Source organism: Lethenteron reissneri, chromosome 25 (assembly GCF_015708825.2).
Source record: "Lethenteron reissneri isolate LAM-NWPU_2019-01 chromosome 25, ASM1570882v1, whole genome shotgun sequence".
NCBI lineage: Eukaryota > Metazoa > Chordata > Hyperoartia > Petromyzontiformes > Petromyzontidae > Lethenteron > Lethenteron reissneri.
Genome location: NC_083803.1, coordinates 10392249 through 10409196, shown reverse-complemented (window position 1 = coordinate 10409196; position 16948 = coordinate 10392249). Strand labels below are relative to the sequence as shown.

At 44.9% G+C, this 16948-nt stretch overlaps 2 protein-coding genes across 3 annotated transcripts; one reads left to right on the top strand and one right to left on the bottom strand.

The window, feature by feature from the left end:
* Positions 1–208: 208 nt before the first annotated feature.
* Positions 209–8941, top strand: COQ6 (coenzyme Q6, monooxygenase). Of its 2 annotated transcripts, none has more exons than XM_061559249.1 (12): positions 209–472; positions 2860–2994; positions 3386–3444; positions 3728–3854; positions 5176–5369; positions 5492–5599; positions 5869–5931; positions 6045–6152; positions 6868–7070; positions 7314–7429; positions 8090–8256; positions 8624–8941. In XM_061559249.1, exons 1-12 carry the CDS (start codon positions 241–243, stop codon positions 8651–8653), a joined length of 1542 nt encoding a protein of 513 aa, XP_061415233.1. In that variant the 5' UTR covers positions 209–240; the 3' UTR covers positions 8654–8941. The 2 variants fall into 2 exon arrangements, with proteins under 2 accessions (XP_061415233.1, XP_061415232.1); XM_061559248.1 differs by having other exon boundaries at positions 6045–6167.
* Positions 8698–15060, bottom strand: CCT4 (chaperonin containing TCP1 subunit 4). Its single transcript, XM_061559247.1, has 14 exons — positions 14784–15060; positions 12483–12535; positions 12209–12298; positions 11926–12034; positions 11688–11830; positions 11303–11424; positions 11056–11188; positions 10799–10938; positions 10535–10631; positions 10337–10444; positions 10061–10191; positions 9691–9925; positions 9252–9365; positions 8698–8905 (listed from the first exon to the last, which is right to left on the bottom strand). The coding sequence occupies exons 1-14, from the start codon at positions 14893–14895 to the stop codon at positions 8891–8893; spliced, it is 1602 nt and encodes a 533-aa protein (XP_061415231.1). The 5' UTR covers positions 14896–15060; the 3' UTR covers positions 8698–8890.
* Positions 15061–16948: the final 1888 nt, after the last annotated feature.

The window sequence follows — 16948 nt, the reverse complement described above, 5'->3', positions numbered from 1 at the left end:
GGGGGATGTGAGGGGGGGGGATGTGAGGGGGGGTGTGAGGGGGGGGGTGTGAGGGGGGGGGGTGTGAGGGGGGGGTGTGAGGGGAGGGGTGTGAGGGGGGGGTGTGAGGGGGGGGGTGTGAGGGGGGGGTGTGAGGGGGGGGTGTGAGGGGGGTGTGAGGGGTGCTCCGGTGAACGCATCCGCCACCCGGGGGCGCTCTCCGACCTCCCCCCCCCCCCCCCCACCGCAGCAGCTGTGCTCATGGCGGCCTGCGTGCCCTTGTGCCGGGGCGCGCTGCGCGGCGCCTGGACGCGAACTCTGCGGCGGCTTCTGTGCGCCCCGGGGCGGCAGCACGCGGCGGCCAGGCCGTGCCACCACGCCGCCCGGGGCGTGGGGCACGGGGGGCAGCAGCAGCAGGTGGAGGAGGAGCCGCACTACGACGTGGTGGTGTCCGGCGGCGGCATGGTGGGCACGGCGCTGGCGTGCGCGCTCGGTGAGAGAGGCCTGGTTGTCCGACGCGTCGCGACCGCCACCACCTGCATTGCGCGTGGGCCCCTCGTTGGCAGATGCTCTGCGGCCAACTTGCGTAGGGGTGGGGGGGGGGTTGCAATGATGTACTGGCGGTGCGATTTCGGGGAAACGACGCCCGCGTGTGTTTTGAGTGTATTTGATGCACTTTGAGTTTTTTTAATGACGGTACGCGGTTTTGCAACGCGTTGAAGTTGACTTTGGGCCCAAGTGGCTTTCTCTCACACCCGTGGTAAGATGGTCGCGCCGGCTTCAGGAGGGCATGGCATGCAGCCTGCAAGCGCCAGAGGTCGGTTGCTTTGCTCGATATAAATCCATACCTGTCAGCCCCTTATCCGTCTCAAAGAGGCAATGCAATATGTTGCCAGAGCATGTATTTGTTTGCATGTTCGCCGCAGGTACGCGTGGTTCATGCAGACGATTCCTTGCACAAGGTTTCTGTTTGGTGTTTGAACATCTTAACACCTCGATTTGAAGCTTTCGTGACTGCAGGGATTCATATTCTTGGTTCTTTCGGTAAAGTCACGTAGAAGGGGAATAATAAAATAATAAAAATACAACTATACAATTCTCACGACAATTTTCTTGCTGTAGTTTTCACACCTGATGATGATTGCTTGTGTTGCAATCGAAACGTCGATGAGAATTATTGTTTTATTCGTATTATTTTTATTATTTCTCTTCTACGTGACTTTACCGTAATAACCAATAATATCTTAACACCTCATTAGACCTCATTTGGTCTGGCAGCAATTGAGACGAGGCTCAAAAGAAAGCCGTCTCTGGTGTGGACCATTCAGTTTCAAGGACAATGCATATATTATCAGAGTGTGTTTTTTGTTTGCATTTTGACCACAAATATTGTGGTTAATGCACACATGATTCCTTGTAAAAAGGTTTCAGTTGTGTTGCCAGAAAAAAGGGGAAAACCCCTATTATTATCTTAACACCTGTTTTATTGTCAGAAAGGGTAAACACCTATTATTATACACTTATCAGTGCTTACCTTATTATAGACCAATTCAGACCTTATTGGTCACCCCGTGTCCTCCATCTCAACGTTCATCCTCCATCACATGGGATAAACACAAATAGACAATGTTTTTGTTGTTGCCCGTATTGAAACGGCTGTATGCCGTATGGATCTGAAAACTACATTTCCCTGTATAAGGTTACGGCTAAACCGTATGGGTTGACGGGTATGCAAATATTTTTAAAGCGATTTCACTTTGGTCACGCTGACTTACATTGCACACTCAGCAAAACTCTGACAGTGTGCAATGTAAATATATTTGATTAAGGTAAAATGTCTGTATCGATCAAGTTATTGTATGCCATCAACCAGCAGGTCAATTAGGGATTGCTGGCTTTGGTATAAAACGCTTAGATATGCAGTATAACGCTTTTCGTTTTTACGGATGAGCATTACAAAAATATCTTAATGGACCATAATGTGGTGTTGTATGAACATTGCACCGGACTTCAATGGATCGCTGGCTCTGCGGGCTCATTGCTCCATGGGCTGATAATGACCCATGTTAATGTGTTAACGGAATTATTAATTCATTCGCCATAACGGTCGCCCCATTATTGCATTTGAGATAAATTGCAAGTCGGCGGGCATCCAGAATAAATACCTAATTATAGACCCAAAAATCGCACCTCTTGGCTCAGACAGTCCTCTTCAAAGACACTGGTGTAACAATCAACTCAATCAGAACATCAACATCTCCTTCATAAATGGAAATGTAAAGATAAGACACAGTAGTCTGATTGTGGCCGTCATACTCTTAGGGTTTTTCGGTAAAGTCACGTAGGTAAAAAAATTCAAATTCAAATTAATAAAAATAAAATAAAAATCACGACGTTTCGGAGGCAACACAAGCCTCCGTCTACGTGACTTTACCGAAAAAACCTAAGAATATGAATCCTTGCAGTCACGAAAGCTTCAAATCTAGAATTATCGTCATACTATATTAGAAAAAATGCTGTCTTGCTTCCTGCGTGGATTCCTGCCTGGCTGGCGCGCAAATGCGCGTGCACGGTCGTGATGTCAACTCGCACATCTGCGTGATGACATCACCCGCATCACACCACAGTGTTGAGCTGGATTCAAGCAGCCAGCCAGCCTCCCCCCAACCCTACCCACCCCGGCCGTGTTTTGCCCACAAATGCGTGAGATACACTCATACTATTATACTATATTTGGAAAAAGTTTTGCTGGAGGGAAGGGAGATACGGATGGTCACGTCCAAAGGATTTGTGGGCTACTAGTCTTAGTAATAAAACACTTTAAAATTAACAAAAGTTACATGCAATACCACACATCTTAACACCAACTCTCGCTGGCAGGCACTGATCCGGTGCTGTCTGACAAGCGGATTCTCCTCCTGGAAGCTGGAAAGCCCAAGCAATTTGGAACCCTGCCTCCCACCTACAGCAACCGTGTGAGCGCCCTCAGCCCAGGATCCATCACGCTGCTTGACCGTAAGAGACGCACGCCGCCATTTCCACAGCCAGGCAGCTATGTGTATGTATTTAGAACTTCTTTCACACCGTACGTATTCAACAGTGCTAATTGGAGGTGCTGATTGGAGCTAGGGATGTACCGGTTACACCTCGTCCATCTGAACCGTGTCTAGTTCTGCCGTAGCGTGGTTAGAGGGGCATTCAATACCCGAGTGTAGATTGTGTGATGTAATGTAAAGTTGTTAAATAAATAGTGTTGCTCCCAAGATAACGTCTGCGACTCAGTTGGACTCACTACACATGTATCATGAGCTTAATCTGTTTTCATGCATTAATACACGTCTGCTAACCCATTCGTTGAGTCTTTCGAGTATAAGTTACATATTGTTTACCACATTTCGCTTTGCAGATGTGGGAGCCTGGGATCATGTGTGCGACATGAGAAGCAAGGCGTTTAAACGAATGCAGGTAAGTGCCACAGGGCTTTGAAGGACAGGTGCATTAACATGTTCACAATCAGTGACACATGATTGTATATTTAAAGAGCTCACAGCAGGAGCTGTTATTTGGAAGTTGTCTTTAAAAATAAACAAAACTATATTTAGCAGTAGCCATCATAAATCGCTTCCAAGATTACTTGCTAATATAAAAAAATATTCAGCGTTTGCTGGGTCACGAATTAATTGATGTCATGTTGATGATGCAGGTTGTCCTTAGATCTCCTTTTTCCTCAACCTCCCTCCACTGGTAGGTTTGGGATGCCTGCTCAGATGCCCTCATCACATTCGACAAAGAGGACCTTGTAGAGGACATGGGCTATGTGGTGGAGAACGATGTGGTGATGGCAGCTCTCACAAGGCAACTCGAGACACTTTCTGGTGCTGTCTCCATGGAAACCACATCCTTTGCTTTTACAATTAAATACGACTCCGTTTACATTGCGTTTGTTGACCATATGGGACAATTTATGTATGTATATATATATATATGTTGGATTTCTTTTGCATTGTACGCAGCCTTTCCCCCACAAAATGAGTATAATTGCTGCAAATCTGGAAATTGCAAAACAACATTTTCATTACATCATGGGACCTCCTTTGCCAGTAGCAAAATATGAGAATAGGTTTTCCCCCTTTTTTCTGGCAACAAAACAGGTGTTAAGATGTTAAAACACCAAACTGAAGCCTTTTACAAGGAATCATGTGTGCATTAACCACAATACTTGTGGTCAGAATGCAAACAAAAAACATACTCTGATAATATATGCATTGTCTTTGAAACTGATTGGTATTGTGGTTAATGCAGACATGATTCCTTGTAAAAGGTTTCAGTTTGGTGTTTTAACATCTTAACACCTGTTTTGTTGCCAGAAAAAAGGGGAAAACCTATTCTCATATTTTGGTACTGGCAAAGGAGGTCCCATGATGTAGATGCTCACCCGAGCCCTCATTACTCTGATAGTGCATTGTCTTTGTGCTGTACACCTTTTGGCGTCCTCTGGTCTAACACCATTTTGAGACTGGGCTCAAAAGAAAGCTGTCTCTGGTGTGGACCAATCAGTTTCAAAGACAATGCATATATTATCAGAGTATGTTTTTTGTTTGCATTCTGACCACAACTATTGTGGTTAATGCAGACAGGATTCCTTGTAAAAGGTTTCAGTTTGGTGTTTTAACATCTTAACACAGCTGTTTTGTTGCAAGAAAAAAGGGGAAAACCTAGTCCCAACATTTTCATTCACTCACTGCTTGCCAGTAGCAAATGCTCTTAGAAAGTCATTACTTTTGGAAGAAACACTGGACATATGAACCTTATGGTGGTACTCCGGGGTACCATAGTACCCTGGCTCTCGCATAATGTCCGTGATGCAGTAATTTTTAGTCTGTTGATGGTCGGTGATGCGACAATCGACTCATCTCGACGAGCTGTACACGATGCACTATTCAAAGTAGAATTTTTCGATAACGGATTTTGTTCTGATAATGTTTGGCGTTTCGACATCGCAGAGCAGCACTGATTTCGGATTGATTGGTTACCCCAGCCGTGCAGTTAAGTACACCCCTGGAAAAAATAGTGTCCCAGAAATAAAATATTTAATTGCCTCAGCCATGTTGTATTATTTGGTACCTCGGGGTACCGCCACAAGGATCATATGGATGATGGTGATTGTATAGAGCTGTGCTTGGTGGTGTGTGGTAGATCATGTCAGCGTTCTCTACAAGACTCGGGTGGTGAAGTACGAGTGGCCCGACTCGTTGGCCGTCATGGCTCCTGAGAAGCGACAGGAGGCCGAAGAAGGGCCCGAGCTAATCGAAAAGAACGAGGAGGCATCTAGGTGCTCGTGGGTACGCGTAACACTGGCGGATGGACGCATCCTGCGGACAAAACTTGTGGTGAGTCCCTCCCTATCCACGCCATTGAATGTGTGCTGGGCTATCGCTCAACCAACTTGCATACCTTCATTTAGCTAGGTGAGCATTTGTTGTTTTGGTTTGTTTGCCTGAGAATGGTGCAGATCGGTGCAGATGGGCCCAACTCGATGGCAAGGGAGTCGGCTGGCATCCACACAGTGCGGTGGAATTATGACCAGTCAGCCGTTGTGGCCACTCTTCAGCTTTCAGAGGTGCATTATAAGAAATAACTAGTGGTGTATTATACTCTATGGAATAAGATTGTATGCCAAAGTGTTGCTATGCACAAATAAATATCAGGATTAAATTGCGGTAATGTCTTGTAAAATTGTATAAAGGCACAGAAAAACTAAGTTGAAATGTAACAGTGTGGACTGTAATAAAAATAAATGTGAGTGTAACCGTTTATATGTATTTCACATTGTTTTTAAACGGATTTAACATTCATCAGATGCTTGAATATTATATTGTCTTTTTTTAGCCAACGGAAAACAACGTTGCTTGGCAGAGGTTCCTGCCCACAGGCCCCATCGCGATGCTGCCGGTAAATATAAATGCATGTCAACGTTTTAATATTAAAAGGATGTCCAGATCAATTTTAAGACTGCAGCGAAAGATGTTAAGTCAATCCGGTAACCCCGTCATTTTGTGTCTCAGCTGAGTGAGCGGCTGAGCTCTCTCGTGTGGTCCACGTCACATGAACACGCAAAGGAGCTTCTCGCTGCAGGCCACGAGGAATTTGTCGACGCTGTCAACTCCGCCTTTGTGAGCAGAGGAAATGCAAGTGCCATGCAAATTGTAACACCTTTAAGCCCCTTAAATACCAGGCAGCACAGCTGCTTTACAGCCTTGACATCACATATGGTTTGCCGAGAGGAAGCCTGTTTGGGAAACTAAGCAGGTCATTTTCTGCAAAGTCACACAATGCAGATGGGGAAACAGCATGTGCGTGTAAAAAAATCAAGAAAAATTAATGGTTAATCATTGCATTATTAAACTAAAATAGACTAATGAGAGCCTCCATCTTTTATAAAGCAGGCCTTAAAGATTGCGAAGCTTCGAGTGATGGAAATATTTAATTGCTATGAGACTTTGCACATTAAAAAGTTCTGGCATCTATTTTGTAGAGCTCAGCATTATTCACGTCTTGATGCGGCTAACCGAGGCTGCATATTTGATGTCCAGTCTGCAAAGCAATTTAAGTACTTTATGGTGTAATAAGTGCTTTATGCTTATAGTCGCTGCAGCTATTAATGTCTGATTTTATTCCACGCTTTCATTGATAAGTAAACGGTGCAAGTCTTTTTGTTAAATTAATTTATCCTCATAAACCACTTTTGTTAAGTTTTCAGGCAATGCTTTTTGCACTACTGCTGAGAATGGATTTCTGCACTTGCATAGCTGTTCCTCGAATTTTACTACACCATTTTCAAGTCGTGCTTAAAATCCCTTTTTTTTTCCCCCCCTTTCCCTGAGTCAGTGGAGCGAGAATAATCGCTCTGAACTTGTGGACACGGCAAATTCCGTGTTCCGCTCCCTGCTCACGGTACTTCTGCCTTGGGGGACCTCAGTTCGTCAGCTGCCTCCCAGCGTGTCGGGTGTGGACCCAGCCAGCCGGGCGTCCTTCCCACTGGGACTGGGCCATGCCACAAACTATGTCAGACCTCGCCTCGCCCTCATCGGGTAAGGTGGCCTGCTCTTCTGAGGGCTCACGTTCTCAGGAACTTTTACTATGCACACATTAATTTCTTGTCTTTGTGATCTTGCATCACAGCAATTTATCAAAGCGCTGGGGAAATATTATTTTAAACATGTACGAAATGTTTTGTGTATGGATGTCATGAAGCAAATTTCAAATCAACCGCTTTCCTTTCACGATTAATGACCATGTGGGTTTCTTTAAAACCTCTGCTTTATTTGCAACAGTGATGCAGCACACCGCGTTCACCCACTGGCGGGTCAGGGGGTCAACCTTGGCTTTGGAGATGTTGCTTGCCTGCGCGATGTGCTAAGCCAAGCCGCATACGATGGCAGCGACTTGGGTGAGCCAGCAAAGCCCTGCTCTAACATGCGGGTTTCACAGGACTACCCCTTTGTATTGAAACTATAGGCGTTTTCTGTAAGTACAGGCAGTCCCCGGTTTGCGATGGTCCAATTTACGATCCACATTTGTTTATATGCCACCATGGATCGATTTCCAATGTAGAAACTTATTTACGCTGCATCTTTGGACAAGATTCGGAACACTTGAACAGTGGTTTCCGACGTGACTGGGAATTGGGCTTTTGTTCAAGTATTTTCGTGGATTTTTACTGGTTAAACTGTTAAATATGGCTGATAAAATCAACAAGTGATATTTGTACCATTTCTACCATCTATGGGATTAACGACGATCCAATTTTTGAAGGTTCCCAGAAACGCCTGTATATTGTTTACCATCATCCACCAGCAACAGCTCTGAAACAGTTCTATACCAGATTTTGTAAACTGGCTACTTTTCAGGCAAGGTACATTAGCATAAATAAAGTACTACCATTTATGGCAGCATGCAAATGTTAACTTGTTTGCATTTATCATACTTGTAGGGATAAACACTGGCTTTTGAAAGCGCATTCTAGCATGTTCAGTGTGCAATTCAAATGGAAGTGGCAGAATGATTTTAAAATTAAAGTTGGATTGTAGATTACTCTCTTTCTCTTCAGGCTCTCTGCAACACCTGAGCAAGTACGAGACAACCCAGCAAAGGCAAAACCTGCCCACCATGCTGGCCATTGACGGCCTCAAGCGACTATACTCCACCACACTCGGGCCTGTGGTTCTGCTCCGCAGTCTGGGTCTTCAGGCCACCAATGCACTGCCTTTTCTCAAGGTGCGTGTCATCCCCAGCAACTATACCAGATAATGCGACTTTTAAAGGGTGCCACAATGCATCAACTCATGGCATTAAGCTTATTAAACATGCATAGATAGTGTAAGAATTGATGTTTGAAATTGTTTGGCTGTATGTCATGTGCGTACACGTGGCCATTGAGTTGTTATCCTTACAAGATACAAATAATTTAATAATTGCAATCCTCGAATGCCACAATAAGCAAGGGAAGCAAATCATACCCCACTTGGGAATCTGCCCTTAATTGGTGTTGGTAATACTCCAATCTGAAGTGAACAAAGTTATTGTGCTTCAATTTAAATGTGCACTGGATTAACAAAACCTCATTGTACATTTCTCTTGACAGACCCAGATCATGGCACATGCCAACCAATAGCAGGTGAGAAGCAAGTCATGGAATTTGCACAGGACAGCTGCAACTTCAGTAATCTCAGCTTTTATTCAGTGCTCAACAGTGTAATGTGACACTTGTTTCTTTTAATAAAAAGACAAGACGATGTGATCATTTCAAACAATTTGGCTATTGCAGCCAAATAAAATATTTGTTTTCTACGCAATGTGGAAGCTACTTTGTTCCTGCCATGTCGTGTTCACCATGTTTAAATGTAGATGTTTACTTGGCGTTCACCTGAAAAAGATACAATAAAAGCATATTAAACACTCACTACATGACCAGGTGATCTCTGCAATTTTGTGCACTAATTGGGATATTAAGCAGCAACGCACAAGTAATTTTTTTTATCAATTACACTTAGGTATTGGGGTCTCGGGACTAGTCTTGATTGGGGGCTGCCACACCAAAAAATCTGAAAACCACTGGTTTAGATTATGCATGGGTCCCATCGGTCTTCAATGTGTGATCATACAAGTATTTCACAGGAGCACAAACAATTTCAGATGCATTCATAAATATGCACTCAAATGCAGTAGACCAGTGTAAGTCAGGCCTGAGTTCGTGGTTCGGAGTGCCTTACTATGTCGTCGATCTTGAGAATGCTGCGGACCGTCTCGGTGGACAGGGAGACTGCACTGAGGGACACCAAGAGGGGCTGCACCACGAGCTCCTCCAGGATGTTGGAGATACCACCCTAGTTGCCATCACAAACAAATGGACTTCAGTGGAAATGAACTGATCAGCAGTTAAAGTAAATTCAAACTTACATGACCAACGATAATTCATCAGTATTCTATTTGACGAGACCATGGTCTTTGAACACTATCAAAATACACCATGTGGATATATGTGCAGTATATTGACAGGTCATTTAGCTGTGAAGCTGTTTCATAGTTGCACTGAATTGGTATCCCAACAATATATGCGATACACCCTTGACCCTTTAGACAATCAGGAACAACAAAAAATCTACTTAACATGGCACAACATGCTTGTGTGGTCAACAGCATGCCACTGACCTTTCTGACATTGATGCCAGCAGTCTTCTCGCCCTGGGCATGGCGGTTCCTCAGCTCTGTGACCGTGCTGATGGGGTTGAGGCCTGCGTTCTCAGCCAGCGTGTAGGGGATGACCTCCATGGCCTCGCCATAGGCACGCACGCAATACGCCTCCATACTGCTGAGCGTGCGCGCGTACTCCGTCAGGCGCAGTGACAGCTCGATCTCGGGGGCTCCGCCTCCAGCAATCAGGGCCCTGTGATCACCACACAGGGAGGATTGACGGGGAGGCAGAACTCAGCTTCACGTTCCCTTCACAACCAGCATGTAGCGTTAACACATGCTTACAGCAAGGGTGGCGGCTTGTGTGCGGTGCACTACACTTCCGCACCTCTTCTTGACCAGGCAACGGATGACACAGAGGGCATCGTGGAGAGAGCGCTCTGCCTCCTCTAGCACCAGCTTGTTGGAGCCACGGACCAGGATGCTCATCGTCTTGCCCGGGTTCGCACACCCTGTAACCTGCAGAAAGACACATTGGTTGGTAATGTCCGATTCTCAAGAATGCGGAAGGGTAATTTATTACGTTATTTGAGCAGAAAATAAGGTATGGGGTGCTGTAGAGATGATGAAATAATTTTGCTGAATTTTGAATTTGCACACGTACCTTGACCACCTTGCTGCTGCCCACACTGACCTCCTCCACAAGCTCAGCAGATGCCAGCATCTCAGCAGTGAAGTGATCCACACTAGCAATGGGCTTGGTACCAATTGTCTAGGGGAAATGCAATAATAAGTGTTAACACATCGCATTTTAATATCAATACACAATCAATGGAAAACATTATTTTCAACCTTTACTCACTTTGCAAATGAACTCTATGTCCTCTCTCTCAATGTCCTTCACCACCATTATTTTCATCTTGTTGAGAAAGTGTAGTGCCAGGTCACTCAGAGCATCTCTGAATAAAATCGCAAAAAAGTGCTGCGATTAGCAAATCCATTCTGGTGAGTGATGGCAAATTTCAAGCAGCTCCAAGCAAATATTCATGTTACTTCTCTTTGACACAATGTAAAGTCTTTCAGCTCCACAGTAAAATAATGCAGTGATGCTCTCAGCCCAGCTCACCTCAGAATAGATTTTTGGATCAGCAGCACATTGCAGCCCGCCTTCTTAATCTGCTTGACCAGGTTGAGGGTGTAGGTGCGCTCCTCACGCAAAACACGGTCCATTTGGGTGTAATCCGAAAGCACGATTTGGTTCTCCATCTGTAAAACGGCCACAACCAACTTCAATGTTTAAAACTGGACTCCCCATTGTAAAACTGGACTTTCCATGATAAAACTAGATGTAAAAAAGACCAATTGTATATATAATTTAATTACATCAGTCTTGGGTGGGGACAGGCAGAACTGGATGAGGCCAATTTTCGCCTTCTCCACTCGAATGATCCCACTGTTGGAGATTCTTTGCGTGAGAACCAGGCCCTCCACGAGCTCACAGTCGTCGATGGTCCCCCTGAAAAACATACAAAGGCAATGAACACAAACAGAAAAATAGGTTCATACCGATTCAGTGAACCACGCTGAAATAAGCAAATATACAAGACTGCACAAACAGCTAGGTTCTTACCCGAGTTTCCTGATGAGCTTGATGTCATTGAGGTCAACGCTGGTGGCCGTGGCTGGATCGATCACTTTCATAACGGCATCCACGCTCATCGGTGCCAGCAAGCTGGCGTACTGGGACACTACCTGAACGGGTAATAAAATAAACACTGAAAACACCTGCTGCGCTTACCGATATTTCAGATTACACCCATCCCACTCTCCAGCAACCCAATTAACCAAGTGTATACAGCAGCCCATTAAATGTAAACTGCTGTAATTTTTTAGGTCTTTGATGGTGGGGCTCAACGTGGTGTAAAGACAAACACGGTTGCGGATAGTTATGTTAAAAAAATGTACTTGGCAGGCTTCGCACTTGGCCTATCAGATAACCAAAGGTGAAGACCCACCTTTGAGTTGAGAGCTGTGGTCGCACTGTTGAGGAGGGACTGTCTATCAGACAGCTCCAGAGGCAAGGACATTGACTCCAAAACCTCCTGAGCCTTCTCCAGGGCCTTCTGGAATGACTCGGAGATGATTGTTGGGTGGATTCCTGCATAGATCACATAAGTGGTAATTAAAAAAAAGTGTGCAACTCACCTCATCTTTAATGGAAGATTTCAAAACTGTTTAAAACGTGCAAAATACCTTTTTGCAGCAGTTTTGCACTGGCATCCAGCAGAGCTCCAGCAATGACCACAACAGAAGTTGTGCCATCTCCTGCCTCAATGTCCTGGGCTTTGGAGAGCTCCACCAGCTACAAGGACACAACCAGTAATGGAATAAGTCATCCTTTGTAAGAAAACTACAACAAGCAAACCGGTCCAAGAATCTACAACGGCATAGTTCTTCCTGTAGAACCTGCTCAAATGCAAGTGTTAGTGAACATAAAGTTCATAGTTTAAACCATTTTAACACGAAAGACACTCACCATTTTTGCTGCAGGGTGCGTCACTTGCATCTGCTTAAGAATGGTGGCTCCATCGTTGGTAATTGTGACGTCACCTTTACCGTCCTGGATCTGATCACCAATTACAGTTGTGGTATTAATGACAAGCATATAACTGCATTTAAAGCTATTGTATACGTGGTGCAAGATTATTAATAGTATTATACTTTCATAACATTGCCATTGAGTCTTGTGAACTTCATGAGACAAAAGTTAATTATGAAACCGCAATTTACGTTAGGGTTGCCTCTCATACCATTTTGTCCATGCCTTTGGGTCCGAGGCTTGTTCGGATTGCATCGGCAATCGCTGTGAAGCAACACACACAAGAGACTTGAGTCCTCGCACGGAGAAAAACCTCAACTTTCACACAATACTGATTTATATAGCATCTAAATGAGAATGAAATTCAAAACATTGGACAGAATGTAGGCACATCTGTATTAGAGATAGGCCCAGGAGAAAAGGTCTTGAGCCTAGACTTGAACAGGTGCAAGTTGACAAGTCTATAGTACAGAAAACTTGATATCAAACATTACTCAGCTAAGTGTAACAACTAATCATTTAGCAGCTTATCAGCTGGGTGCTACTATGATTAGTGTTTGATTCACAATTGAGGGGTCAACTTAATTCCTCAAAGGTCATTAAAAGGAGTACCACATTGGGGCAATTACATATCCAAAAAAGGGAGACGCTTTGGCCATCAGCTTAATATGCCAGGTCGATAGAGACAGGAATGCAAGCCTGCACTTAATAAACCGTGTCCAAAGTGGTTGTAAATTAAGGAATGAGACAAAATTTCACGTTTTTACATGGGGGGGGGTGCATTTAAGTAATAACTGTCGCAGTTGTGTATTATTTGTCCGATGTGAACACCAAAGTTAATTTAGAAATCCGTCTCGCTAAAAGAGATTTCAAATCTCTGATGATGGCAAACGTCGAATGAGGATTTTGGTTCATATAAAAATGTGTGCAATGTCCAATGAGGGGCGGGAGGAAACACTAAGCACAGCGCAGTATATATTTATTCACGGATGACTACGGCCACGTGTCCGTGAGAGTTCAAACATAATGAGGTCCTCCGAAATAGGACGTTGAAAACAAACACAAATTATACACCTTCACGACAACGGTCTAAGCGCGCATTTGACGCGTACAACACATCTACTTTGTGACGCCCCTGAAAACGTAACCCTAGCGACAAACACCCAAAGCTTTTGGGTTTCAGCTGACAACGTAAAGCATTGCAGCTTTCCTCCAGGTTAACGAATACGCTACACGTTGGGTAGGAATGTCACTCTTTGGTTCTTTCGGTAAAGTCACGTATAAAGAGAAAATAATAAATTAAGAATAATAAATTAAGCTCCAAATTAAGAATGTAATGTCACTTTCCCTTTCATCTACTTAAGAATTGCCTGCCTTATTTGGACCGAACCCGTGTATATTTGAGTTGACACTTGACCTCTGTACTTGGACGTAAAAAAACACCCATGTCGTGTACAATACGCCAAATGTGTAGTAGGGTTGGGAATGTTATAAAGGCATTTCACAAATAAAAACAATGATTGTACATTTAGTGAGCTGATGATTGTAGCTTTAACTGGAGCTATTAAAGAAAAATACAGCCTGAAAAATTGCTACTTTTAGACAGGCCCTAAAGCTCTTGGTCCCGAGTTCAAACCAATTTTGACCATGAATTTTAAAAACAAGGACGCATTACAGCATTCACTTTACTCGTCTGGTATCACTACATACTCACATTTTCATGAAAACATGACCGTGACTCCCGTCACACGGGTGCATTTAACGCTGCATCGTATGTTTATTACACAGGCAACGTTGACTTAAACGCCCATATACTGGACATTAATCCTTGCTGTATCCACCTCGACTTGAGAATAATCGTATTGGGGTTCATTAAGCAAATCCATGTCTTCAACTACATACACCGGTACATTGACGAGGCCCCATTTTAGAATTGGAAACGAAAGGATTGTTTCTCAATGCTCAAGGTAGGAGTGTCTTTTCAAAATTACTTTCCATATACGGTGAAGTATGATCAACTATCACCCTCTCTCCCATAACGGGTGGGTGGCTCTAATCCAATCTAATGGGACTGCAAGAACGGAGCCTTTGTTTTGCGTGTTTCCATATCAGACTTGTGGCCTCGCCCTTAACGTGTCAATGTATCTGACATTGGACAGCTGCACCGACGCCGCTGAGCTGCGTCCTGACGTCTAACAAATCTCACGCCAAGGTGGCATAACCAGCATGGTCCACACATTTAGATTGTTACAAATTTGTTAAAATTTCCCTCAATCTTTCGTTAAAAAAATTAAAACGCACATTGCCCACGAAGCCACCGTTGACTGGGATGGGCACAACAGCGAATGAATGGAAGCTGCGGGTTGTCAATGAGCACGCGTGAAGTCTCCTGCCAAACATTCACCACGACGTAACGAGTTAATGCGACATCATTAGCCGTGTTCTCGTCATTAAACCATGCGGCTTGCGAGACCAAATGGCACGCAAACAACTCAGCAGCAAGCACTGGCACCTTTGGCGGCGCAGATGTTGCTGGAGCGGATCATGGCCGGCTTTTCGCGGTCTTGGTAGGCGCCTCCCATCTTCCCTCCGCTGCCTCGAACGGACGCGGATTTCTCGGGCATTTTGCTTCCAACTCGAGGGCAAGGACGAGGCAGGTGCGAGCGGCTTCGGTCGGCGCGTGTCGCGGGGCTCGGCGGGCGCGGATGACGGCGGATTGAGGACGAGCGAGGCGCGTTCACAAGAGGAACGTTCCAGACGCCGGTGCTCAAGAGCTGTGGGGGGGGGGGGGGGGGTGGGGGCCCGGGCCGGCGCCTCGACGATGGAGACGAAGCATCGCGCGGCCATGTTGGTCAAGTGGCTTGTCCATTCATTAGCATTGGGCGGGGGTTGCGTCATCGAGCGGCGACACGCGCGCGTATGGAATCTCATTTTTTTCACTCACACACACCCCGAGCAAGATGGCGTCGAGAATTAGATACCCGTGTGACGCGCTCTCACTTTCAACGGTTTGCCCCGAAATGGGTAGGGTGGGGGTTGGGGTGGAGTGGGCGGGGTTGGGGTGGAGTGGGCGGGGCTTCTTCCCATTTCACCGCGATGCGCAAAAAAGGTTGCAGCCAATAGACGCGCGGCGTTGAACAAAGGGGGGACGAGGTGGCGGGGGGGGAAACGACGCTCCAGCCAATCGCCGCTTCGCTCATTCCCGCCGCGGCGCGCGCTTGCGCGCACGTGTTCGGTACGCAACGAGAGCGCGCGCCAAAGTCACGTGCTCCGGAGGAGCGTGCGGTGTTGTGCGCACACTCGGAAACAGGGACTCCTCCGCTTACGAACATTCGACTTACGAACTGAGATACGCACAAACCTGGTTTCCTGTCCAGTTGCCCTGTTAAGATCGAGAGTCGTAAGTTCAACCGCTGCGCAATAGATGGTGATGGTGGCATCTACATCTGCAGAACATGAAGAACTAGTGGCATCTACATCAGCAGAACATGAAGAACCAGTGGCATCTACATCTGCAGAACATGAATAACTAGTGGTATCTACATCTGCAGAACATGGAAAACCAGTGGCATCTACATATTATACAACTTTTAAAGATATTCCCCATGTTTAGTGTAAATGCCGTACATGTTTGGAATTGACAGGGGTAAAGTTTCGCAGAGAGTTGAATGCAACGATGAACGTTCAAATGCACGAAAGCACGGTATTATGAAGGGATATTGCCTGAAACGTCGCCTATTTGTATTTGATTATTTAAAAGGCTACACAATGTGATTGATGAATGTTTTTTTTGTTTTGTGCACCACTGCCAACGCAACGGATTCAAATAATGTTCACAATATTAGCTTCGTGCTCGGCTAATTGATTTACTTCGTAAAATATACCGTTGGCAGTGATGCATACGTACACATTTTTTTTAGCCAAAAACACTACTGAAGGAAACAAAACTAATTTCGGCAATTGGCAAAATCCATTGGAGTACAGTACTGTAATGGTCGTGCACTATTCTCTAATTTACCACCTTTTCACCAACGTGAACGTTTTGTCACATAACCCCCACAACTAGCATTGGGGCATGGGGAATCCGTCATCCAGGAGCAGAATAACAAATGGGTCTGTACGTGTACCATGCAATGCAGTACTCGACTTACTAACGGGTTATGTTCCTGAGACATTCGTAAGTAGATTTGTTATCTCGGAACTCAATATTGTACATATGGGCAGTGTTTATAAAAAGTGTTATGGTTCAACAAAAAATGGGAAGCACTGTAAAAAAAAAAGGGAAGCACTTAAACTAAAAAATATTGTAGATTTGCATGTAATACTTTAATACTGTATCGTAAATAGAACATAAAAGGAATACATTTTTATTTTCACTTGAGTCCTGATACTGGCTTACTTGTCGGAAGGGGTGTTTCACACGGGATGCTGGGACTCATTACACTTTGTGGAGGATCACTCCGATGAACAAAATAGTTATGTGGTTCGTTGATATGACCGAACATTTGCAAGTCGGATGGTTGAAAATAATCTTATGGCGGTTCGTTCGTAGTTAGAACGTTCGTATCTCAGGGACTGCCTGCACATCCGACACCAGATTTCCATCCCAAGGAAACTCAGACTAATTTTATTATTCGGTCCACAATAATGTACTTTACTGTCTTGGATAAAACCGCA